This window comes from Vespula pensylvanica, chromosome 25 (genome assembly GCF_014466175.1).
Source record: "Vespula pensylvanica isolate Volc-1 chromosome 25, ASM1446617v1, whole genome shotgun sequence".
Taxonomy (NCBI): domain Eukaryota; kingdom Metazoa; phylum Arthropoda; class Insecta; order Hymenoptera; family Vespidae; genus Vespula; species Vespula pensylvanica.
In genome coordinates this window covers 1,841,618-1,853,790 of record NC_057709.1, presented here as the reverse complement: position 1 = coordinate 1,853,790, position 12,173 = coordinate 1,841,618, and the positions used below count along the sequence as shown (strand labels likewise).

Below are 12,173 nucleotides of genomic sequence, written 5' to 3'. Positions count from 1 at the left end.
TATATCGTATTAAAAAATACTAATTATCTAAATTATACAAAATCAAAAAATGCTGAGAGAAAATATATTAAAATATATACATATACATGATAATATAAATATATATGTATATAATAATAGAAAGATACATTTTTAAACATTCAAATATTGACATTGTTGATTGCTACAGTATTTTTATAGTTCCTTCAAAAAGCCGCAGTGCAATTATCACAGTTATAATAACTTTATTGTAATTATTAATTATAATTATGATGCTTAAATAAAATTATATTCTTATCTCTGTAACACTTCAATGACATATGATTGTCCATATCAATCAGTGAATCGCCTAAAAATATAAAATTGTTGACACGAACACAGCATAAACTTGTAGAAAAATGGAACAATGAATTGTAGATATTAGAATAATAAATCAAACATTTGTTTACGCTTATCATAGAATATAATTGTTAACAAATTTGTTAACAAACTTTCGATATATTAAAGACTATTAAACTAATGACAGATAATCGAAATAATTATTTCTATTTACATTAGAAAAATAATGATATATATGAAAAATAAAAATAAATATTAAATAGTCACAATTTCATTATTATAAATTGCTAACAGGAACGAAAATTGTTGCAATTATTAATAACAATTATTAATTGTTTCACAAAGCACAATTCTTACTACTCATTTGTTTATCAAGAAAATTATTTTATTCCATATCAATTGACATATAGAGTAATTAATTCTTGAATTAATTAGATATTTACACCATGACTTCTTCAAGAAAATAATTAACAGTCACATGAGATACTACTGCAGCAATCAACTCATTAAAAAAATTTCTCTTAGAAAAATCAAAATTAAAATTTTTCCAAGTCGCGAAGATCAAAAAATGAAAATTTAAATCAAATGAAAAATAAGGATAGCATCGACTGCGTCCTAAAAAAAATTACTTATATTTTATCGAGATCTCAAAAGTCAGGAAAATGCAAAAAAAGAAAGGAAAAACATCGATTTTTTGAAACCGTGACAATAGCTTTTCCCTTTACGAAAGTCCAAACAAATTCACTCGGGACGATTATTCTCACGAATCGTCTCACTCGTCCAACGATCTGACAACATTTTATAAAGAATAAATAAATAAATAAAATGACTTTATCACCATACTTCTTTGGTTTTTTCCATTTTGCTCGTTCGAAGGTTGCCGACAGACTGTTCGTCGAGGTACTATCTACTCCCAATGTAAACTACGTGCAAAAGGAGTTGAAATTAGTTGGTTGAATATTTCATGCAACTAACGAATAAAACAGAAAAGGAAAAGAAAAGGAGAAGCAAAATATGAGATAGCTTTCAAGCCCCTTTCGATCCTTGTCGAAGGTACGGATTAAAAAAAAGGAAATGAGAAGGGGTGAGTCGTCAACGAACACAGTAGACTCAACAATAATTGATCAACACTCGACGGACACTGTTCTGCATTAATTATTTTTATCTACCCTGCTCTCTAAGCGGAATATACCTTGTCTTCTCTTTTTTTCGGACTCTATATCCGTCGAAAGTTTCTATGTAACGCCCCCGTGAATATTTTCGGAGCAAAAAAGAAAACGACGATCCTCGCTATTAGTACGGAAGAGAAAAACGAAAAAATAGAAGGGTATTCTAGTTAGGTAGTTGAATTCTAACCTTCCACGAGTCTCTTTGCTGTCAGTTTTCTTCTAATGAAAAGTATGGTGAAACATCGAAGTTATTAGAATGCAATTGTTGTAAATCTTTGGGGATGCTGCTGGAAATAACGAAAATTGTTACTAAATTAATGGGAAGTTAAACGAAAATATGTTTATGTGACAGAAATTATTATGTACGGAAAAAACTTACTGAAATAGGTATTTATCAAAGTGAATTTTCATTTATTATAGTAACAGAAAATGTTATTTTACTCGAAAGATCGATTACGTTAAAAATGAATGATCAATTATTTATATTCACATACACAAATTCATATTTGTTCTCAATCGTCTATAATTTGCAAATTAATAATATAAATGATATTTTTTTGTGATGTTTTAAATTATATCTTATAACCTTTATATATATATGTTATAATTAAATCCTGATTAAAAATTTTATAACAATTTGATTTGTAATAATTTTCAAATTAAATTCATATATGTAAAATTAAAATTATACTTCAGTATAAAATATATTTAATACGTGTATATTCAGTATAAAATATATTTAATACGTGTATATTTAAAAATGATCAGAACTATATATATTATACAAATTATAAATTATAATTTCTATAACATCTTTAATCATGTAGAAAAATATTTCTTAATTCTAAAGAATCAGAATTTTTTTCAATATTGAAATATATGCATAAGATTTAAATCGGGGATTTAATTCGCATTTAATTATGTATATATATTTTACAGTTTGTGTGCTGATGCATAAAAATTTTTAATAAAGTAACAAAAAAGAGCACTTTTTTAAACGTGGAAACTTCAGTCAAATATATTCATGTAGATAACAAATATATATTTCATAATGTTTATCTTATCAATATTTATCTAAATTACGTGATTGTATGCACATTTATTGTACCCAATAAGTTTCAAATTTGTATCAAAATATTAATAATAATATGCCAATAATAATTATTCGAGACTAATTGTTATACAATTTTATTTACATTATCGTTCGTAATACTGATAAGTACGCCATGGACGTCTTGATTATCTGTAAAAATGTATAAAAAAATGACAAATCTTTTGAACTTTGAAATATTAAAATTATCAAAAATATTCGAAATAAAAATTCATAAAACTGATAAAAAAAGAAATAAAATTATCAACGAGATTATAAAAATAAAACAAATGAAACACCTAGAAAAAATAATAAAAAAATAAAATACTTCATCTTGATAAATGTCACAAAGTTAAGAAATAAAAACAATAAATCATGAACAAATAAAAATAAAAAGATTTTCTAAAGAAAATCAAAACTTATAGATCGCGAAACGTATATTGAAAAAAGAAACTGACTACGAGAAAATAACGAAAGTAAAATAAAGAAAAAAAAAATGATTAGCGAAATACCGATTATAAGATTATATCTTAAAAATAAAAAAAAAATAAAGACTCACGTCGGTAAAAGTACGCAAAGACACAACGCAAAATTTTGCGCAAGTCAATTGCAATGGCTTCCTAGCGCGCATCATGCAAATGCAGATCGATTTCATATCGATTGTCGATAGCTCGTACCAGTCGCAATAATAAAGCGCTTCGCATAAGCTTGTGCTCTGGATTGAAAAAAGAAAACAAAAAAAAAATAAACTGGTATCAATAAATTATTGAATCAAATTACAGATTGAATTGAAATTCAATAAGAATTCGATTAATTACTTCCTCGATGAGACATTCACCGATGTAACAATAAGTGAACAATGTGCTCGATAAAACAAAAAGAAATGCTGCGAACGTTATTATACCCAAACCTTCTAATACCGCTAAACTCTAAAAAATTAGAAATTATATATTAGAGGATAATTGGTGCAAAATTTGCATAAAGTGACATATACGTACGGAAAGTACTTCGTAACTCGACATACAAATTTGAATCGTTGTACCTAATAATTGTTGACAAATGACGATATTAAAACTATCTTCTAATATATCCGCTAGTCTGAAACAGATAAGAAGAAGATAAATTCTTCTTTATAATGACACTTTCCTTATACTAAACGAATAAAAATTTGTTTCGCTATGAAGTAGTCTTAATGCGTCTTGATGTTAAAAATTATGAGATTAATGTCGGTTCTGTTTCAACCACAGATCGGCATTAAGGAATAAAAGAATCGTGTCGAATTTTTCTATGGAGAAATCAAATATTAATAATTCGTTATAATCGAACAAACGTATGCAAGCAAAAATTTAATCAATTTTAAATCTAAAATAATATAAATAAAAAATGACTTGAAGAATTAAAATGACCATCTCAAATTTTACTTTTTGCGATAAAATATAAACAAAGAATAAAATGATATAAGAGAAAGTATATTCTTATAAACACAAAATTATCCTGAATATATATTAATTAAAACAAAAATATATTTATTCCATTTTGAATATTAAAATAAATGTAGTGTTGATGAAAAGTCTTTTGGATTTTTACTTTCGTATATATCTACGACAAAACTCATGATTTTTGACATTTTTTGCTTATAATTAAATTGTTTACAATCTTGTCAAGAAAAACCTACATTATTAAAAACAATTCTATTAGAGAACAAAATAATTATGTTCGTTACAAAATTAAAAAAAAAATCTCTAAGAAAAAAAGAAACAAATTACAAAAAATTCATATCTTCAAAATATATTTAAAAAAATCCGCGTCTCATAATTCATAGCGTTCTTTTGTACCATTTAAAATAAAAAAAAATACAATATATTCCACTCAATACATGTTCCTTTACAAATTAAATATATTAATTAGAAAAGTGTTGTCACCTTATCAAACGATGATGTCGAAGAATCAATTTATGTATTCCCTGCCGAGAACCATCAGTATCATTTAAAACATCCTTCACTCTAATTCTCAATATGGCCAACTGACCGGTAAGATGAAATCCAGTAGAAGCCAATAAACAATCAGTTCCGATGTAACCGGAAGTAACCATTGTTATACGTAAAAATTCGTGTATGCAACCAAACGCATAACTTTTTGCATCGTACGGTTTCACTAATGGCTTTATTTTATAAGGTAATTTATATTCCGATGTAGAATTTGCCATCACTACGTTGAAAGATAATAGAGATTTAATAAAATTATTCTTCTATTCTTCTATTTCTGAACGACAACTTTGAAAAATATTGTTCAAACAACAAACATTATTCAAACATCTCGATAAATTTAAAGTAAATAAGAAAATGTTTCAGACAAATGTTATTTGTTCCTCTGCGTAAAATACATTGCCATTATAAAAAAAATCTTATTCGAGAAAACGAAGTTTCGATTGCAATGACTTTAACATATTTCACTAAAAAGAATCTCTGACAATCAAATGACTATTGCTAGCAAAATTTGTACGTGTTTATAAATTCACACACACGCAAATATATTTACAATGTAGTCTATTATTTCGTTAGAAGTAAATTTAGAAAGATTTAAAAAAGATGATATATAATAAAAATATTTCAAATGATTGTATTACCCATAAGTATACTCGATATGACAGTTCTAAAATAATACAAAAGAATTATGAAGCTCATCGATGGAAACGCAGTCATGATGAATATATAGGAAAATTTATTATATTTCATAAAAATCAGTCTCTCTTCTTTGGTTTTATAATTATCGACGATGTAATCGCTTTCCGTTTCTGTCAAAAATCTTGACAAAGATCGATATTTTATTCGGCACATCCCAAATTTCGTCAGTGTCATTAACATCACCATGTTCTCCCTAATGTTTGATAGTACATAACGGAAATCTTTGATATAATTGATCATATCGAGAAGTGCTAAAACACTGTAAAGACATCCGTAAAATAGAAATGGTAAGAACAACGAATCTCGAATTTCCATTGGCCACACTCCAGAAAAACCGAGCAAACGTTTGCACCACTTCATTGCTTTCATGGTACTGGTGAAATCTATAACCTTGAAAAAAATAATACAAAACAGCGATGTTTCGATTAAAGAGTATAGTACAAAATTGGAAATCTAAAAATGTTCATAGCTTGAGAAATCATGAGCCTAAAGGGTGACTTGAAAAAATAGTATTTGATTGATCAATATGTTGGTATCCAATGTCGGAATTTTTAATACCAATGTGGAACTAAACGAATCCTGATGATTTCAAGAATCAATTGTGCTTCTTTTCGTAGGCTCTTTTCGATATATGTTACTTTTCAATGAAATATGGTTGCTCTTACCAAACAGTTAATCTCCTAAAAATATAAAATTCTTGCTACAAACACTGTAGAAAATTGCAGAAAAAGGTGACAATGAATTTCAATTATGGCGATAATAAATTAAACCTTTGTTTATATCGTCATAAAGTATAATTTTTTATTAAATATGTTAACTAACTTTTGAATCATTAAACATGAATGAACTAATCAATGATATTCGAAATAATAATTTATATTTAGATTAAAGGAACATAAACATAAATATTTATTATTATCAATTTCATCATTATAATTTTAAAGATGATGAAAAAATTGTTAATAATAATCATTAATGATTTGACAAAGAATTTTAAAAATCCTCATCTATTCATATCCATAATTAAAAAATTTTTTTATTTAATATCACTTGACATGTGAATTAATTAATTTGTAAATCAATTAGAAATAATCACACTATGATTTTACCGAGAAATTAATTAACAATCTCATAAAATAACACTGTAGTAATCAACTTATCAAAAAAAAAGTTACGAATTTTCATGTCGATGGTTAATCAAAATGAACATTAAAAATAAAAAAAAAACGATAGTTTTGGCTTTAAAAAAAATTGCCGATGTTTATCGAGATCTCAAGAAATAGGAAAATGCAAAAAAAAGGAAAAATTTCAATTTTTTGAAACCGTGACAATGGCTTTTCCTTTTATTCAAAGTCGGAATAAAATCACTCAAGATGATTATTGTCACAAAATATCTCACTCGTCAAACGAACTGATAACTATTTATAAAAAAAAATTAATAAATAAATACAATGATGCTGTCACCATACTTCTCTGGTTTCTTCCATTTTGCTCGATCGAAAGTCGCAGACGGACTGTTTCGTGGGGGCACGATCTACTTCCAACGTAAACTATATACGAAAGGGGTTGAAAACGCTATGTTGAATAATTCATGCAACTAACGAAAAAAAGAAGAAAGAAAAAGAAAAGAAAAAGAGAAATGAGACAGTTTTTGAGTCCGTTTCGATCCGTATCGAAGGTACAGACCAAAAAAAAAGGAAATGAGAAGGGGTGAGTCGTCAACGAACGAAATAGACTCAACAATAATCGATCAATATTTGGCGAACCTTGTTTTGCATTAATCATTTTTGTCTACCCTTTTCTCTCAAAAGAATATACCTTATCTTTTCTTTTTATCAGACTCTATATCCGTCGAAAGTTTCTACGTAACGCCCACGTGAATATTTCTCAAGCGAAAAAAAGATACAGCAACGCTCACTATCAAGTAGAGTTTAACTACGGAATAGAAAAAGAGAAAAGAAACTAAAAAGGTATCCAAGTTATTAAGTAATTGAATACTAGTCTTCCACGAGTCTTCTTGTTATTAGTTCTCTTCTAACCGGTCGTCATGTAGTTTACAAAAAAACATGTTAGAGCATCGGTGTCATAAGAATGGTATTGTTGAAAATGTTTGGGGCTATATCTGGAAATAAGAAAAATTGTTGCTAAATTCGATTATACATAGGAAGTTAAACAAGAATATTTTCAAGTGAGAAAAATTATTACTTACGTGCAAAAAGGACTTTTTGAAGTCGGTATTTAGCAAAGTGCATTTTATTTTATTATGGCTAAGGACATAGCTCAGAAATATTATATTACTCGAAAGATCGATTACGGTAAATATATATAATCGGTTAATTATTATTGATGGTAATAAACTTAGTGTTTGAATTATTAATTTTTTTCGTTACAAGCAGCACTTACAATCATATGCAATGTCAACAGTCACATACACACATATATTCATTCATAATTATTCTCAGTCATCTATAATTCGCAAATTAATAATATAAATATAATAGAAATTAGAAAATATATATGTGTATATATATTTTGTAACATTTTTAATTTTATTTAAATTATTATTTAAATATATAGTCAACATATACATTGTTCAACTCTGATTAATAACTTTTAATTTCTAATAATTTTCAAATTAAATTTACATATGTAAAATTAAAATTATAGTTAAATATAAAATCTATTTAATGGAGGTATACATTTAAAAATAATCAAAATATATATTACACAAATTATAAATTATAATTTTTGTAATATTCATAATCATCTAAAAAAAATATTTAATTATTCTAAAGACAAAATTTTTTTTTTTATAAATTTTTTTTAATAAATTTAATATTGAAATACATACACAAGATTCGAATCTGGGATACACATATGCATTTATAAAAATTTCTAACAAAATAACAAAAATGTGAAGTTAGTTTAGAACTGAAAACTTGAGTCAGATATATTCATATAAAGAACAAATATGTTCTCTATTTATCTTATGAATATTTATCTTAATAAAATGGTTGTATGCATTCTTATTATATGCAGTATCTTCAAAATTTTTTTTCAAGATGTCATAAATAACATTCCAGTAATAATTATTCAAGACTATTTCTTTCACAATTTCATTTACATAAAAGTTCGTAATACTGATAGGTACGCCATCGATGTCTTCATTATCTGCAAAATTTACAAAAAGATGACAAACCTTTTGAACTTCGAAAAGTTAAAATTATCGAAAATATTCGAAATAAAATTTCAGGAAACTGATAAAAAAAGAAATAAAATTATCAACAAGATATAATATTTCTTTGCAAAAATAAAACAAATAAAACATACAAATGACAAATAGAAAAAATAATAAAAAATTAAAACATCATCTTGATAAATGTTGAAAAATTAAGAAATAAAAACAATAAATCACCAACAGATAAAAATAAAAAGCATTAAAGAAAATGAAGACTTGTAAAATGCGAATCATTAATTAACAAAAAGAAATGGACACGAGAGAATAATATGTGATTTATAAAATAAGAAAAAAACGATTAATTAAATGCCAATTATAAAACAAAAACTTAAAAATAAAGAAAAAAAAATTTATATCCTGAGAGACAAAAAAAAGAAAAAGAAAAAGCAGAGATATTAACCATAACGACTCACATCAGTAAAAGTACGCAAAGATACATCGCAAAACTTTGCACAAGTCAATCGCAGTGGTTTTTTAGCACGAATCATGCAAATGCAAATCGTTTTCACATCCATTGTCGATAACTCGTACCAATCGCAATGATAAAGCGCTTCAGACAAGCTCGTGCTCTGAATTAAAAAAGAACAAAAAAAAGGAAGCAAAGTCGTATCAATAAATAAATAAATCAAATTATGGATTCAATTAATTAAATAATTAAATAAAAATTCGATTAATTACTTCGTCAATAAGACATTCACCGATATAACAATAAGTGAACAATGTACTCGCCAAAATGAAAACATATATTGCAAACGTTAATATACCGATTCCTTCGAATACCGCTAAACTCTATAAAATTGAAAATTATTTATTAGACGATATATGGTGCAAAATTTGAATAGATTGGTGTCTACGTACGGAGAGTACTTCGTAACTCGTCATACAAATTTGAATCGTTGTACCTAACAATTGTTGACAAATAACGATGTTAAAACTATCTTCTAATGTATCCGCTAATCTGAAACAGATACGAAAAAAATATAATATTTTTCATAATGACATCTTTCTCATACTAAAAGAAAACCAATCTGTTCTACTGAAAAGTAGGCTTAATCCGTGTTGATGTTAGAAGTTATGAAACTAGAGTTATTTCTGTTTTTGGTAAGGAAGGCCAATGAAGGATAAAAAGCAACTCTTTAGAATTTTTCTATGAAAAAAATTAAATGTTAATAGTTTCTTCTATTCGAATAAACATATTCAAGCAAAAGTTTATTCAATTTTAAATCTAAAATAATGTAAATAAAAAGAGACTTGAGTGATTAAAACGACTATACCGAATGTTACTTTTCGATATAAAATGCTAACAAAAAGTAAACTAATATAAAAAAAAATACTTTCATACACACACAAAGTTATACTAAACATAACAAATATAAAAATAATATAATATAGTATATTTATATATAATATAGTATATTATATATACTATAATTAATAAAATAGTACTTTATTAATAGTAATTTATAATTAATAATAAATTTTTATAGATGATTAGATTAATATATTAAATTAATACATTATTTTTATAAATTAATAATTATTTTATTATATTTATTATATTAATATTTATTATTATAGTAATAATACTATAATAAATGATATAGTATATTATATATACATATAATTACAGCAAAAATATAGTTCTTCCATTTGGAATGTTAGAACAAATATGGCGTCGTTGAAAACATATTTTACTTTCGCACAAATCTACGACAGAACTCGTAACATTTGAAATTTTTCTTCTAATTAAATTCCTTACAATCTCGTTAATAATAACCCATATTGTTAAAAATAATTGTACTAGAGAACAAGACTGTATAATTCTATTCATGAAATTATGAAAATACAATTAACCTCTAAGAAAAGAAGGAAAAATTACCAAAAATTTATATCTTACAAATACAATAGAAAAAAAAACTCACGTTTCGTAATTCATAACGTTCTACACATTTGTACAGTTTAAAATAAGAAAATATAATATATTTCACTCAATAGAAGTTCCTGTATGAATTAAATACTTTAATTAGAAAAATGTCATCACCTTATCAAACGATGATGCCGAAGAATCATTTTTCGAATTCCCTGCCGACAACCATCGGTATCATTTAAAACATCCTTCACTCTGTACTTTAATACAGCCAATTGACCGGTAAGATGAAATCCGGTAGAAGCCAATAAACAATCAGTTCCGGTATAACCGGAAATGACCATTGTTATACGCAAAAATTCGTATATGCAGCCAAATGCATAACTTTTTGCATCGTATGGCTTCAATAATGGCTTTATTTTATAAGGTAATTTATATTCCAATGAAGAATTCGCCATAACTAGAGAAAAAATTATTTATAGTTTATAAAAAATAAACTAGAGAAAAAATAAAGAAAAGATTATTATTTACGTTAATAACGTAATTCTTTTTTATCATTCCCACTTATTGTTATTATTTTTCCGAATACAGAAAAGGAACGAATTTTTCATCATACTATATTTTATATTTAAAATATATTAATTTTCTATATATTGTATATAGATATATTATATATTACATATATACTTTATTTATTATATGAAATTAATTTTTATACACAATATTTTATTATTATTATATTTGTTACTATTTTTTTCTATCTCTTTTCCTTTCTTGTTTCATTGTTATTATTAACATTATTATTATTATCGTTTATTAATATCACATTACTATAATTGTTATATTAACATATAATTATTTGATTCACTCAAAATTTCAGTTTTTAACATATAATATATATGAATTTTTTATCCATTATGCAATTTTGTATACGTACATATATACCGGATATTCAAAATAAAGCGATACAAGTTTTTATCCCGGAAATATGATAGTATTGAGAGAAATAGTTCAAATCTCGAACATCGTTAAAATATGTCCGACAATTAAAATGGATATGAAAATGTTTAAATAAAATGTTACTTATTCATTTATATAGGATAGATTTATATAGATTTTTGATATTGCTATTACCAAAAATGTAGGTTCCTATTTAAGAAAACAAAATTGTCATTGCAATGACCTTGAAATATCTCACTAAATAAAAACTTCTCTATTGTAATCGGCTAACTCTTGTCAGAAAATTTTATACCTATATATTTATTCCAATATTGTCTATAATTTAATTAGAAGGAAATCTAATAAGTTCACACAAAAATAATATATAATAGAAAAATTATAAATGATTGTATTACCCATGAGAATACTCGGTATGACAGTTTTAAAATAATACAAAAGAATTATGAAGGTCATCGTTGGGAACGCAGTCATGAAGAATATATAGGAAAGTTTGTTATATTTCATAAAAATCAGTCTCTCCTCTTTGGTTTTATAATTATCGACGATGTAATCGTTTTCCGTTTCTGTCAAAAATCTTGACAAAGATCGATATTTTATTCGGCACATCCCAAATTTTATCAGTGTCATTAACATCAGCATATTCTCCCTAATGTTTATCAGTACGTAACGGAAATCTTTGATATAATCGATCATATCGAGAACTCCTAAAAAACTGTAAAGACATCCGTAAAATAGAAATGGTACGAACAACGAGTCCCGAATTTCCATTGGCCAAACCCCACAAAAACTAAGCAATCGTTTGCTCCACGTTAAAGCTTTCATGGTTCTGGTGAAATCTATAACCTTG

General features: G+C 25.7%; 1 protein-coding gene across 2 annotated transcripts in view; it reads right to left on the bottom strand.

The window, feature by feature from the left end:
- Window positions 1-12,173, bottom strand: part of LOC122637299 (odorant receptor 13a-like) — a 16,434-nt gene that overhangs the window by 2,193 nt on the left and 2,068 nt on the right. Inside the window, exons 2-6 of one of the 2 annotated variants that reach the window (XM_043829312.1) lie at window positions 10,541-10,826; window positions 9,358-9,457; window positions 9,178-9,288; window positions 8,913-9,068; window positions 8,145-8,432 (exon numbers count right to left, since the gene is read on the bottom strand). The exons of the other annotated variant lie outside the window; for it this stretch is intronic. Coding sequence (XP_043685247.1) covers window positions 8,382-8,432; window positions 8,913-9,068; window positions 9,178-9,288; window positions 9,358-9,457; window positions 10,541-10,826 — 704 coding nt within the window. The 3' untranslated portion in view covers window positions 8,145-8,381. Of the gene's footprint in view, window positions 1-8,144; window positions 8,433-8,912; window positions 9,069-9,177; window positions 9,289-9,357; window positions 9,458-10,540; window positions 10,827-12,173 lie in introns of those variants that run through there. 2 annotated transcript variants of the gene reach the window in all.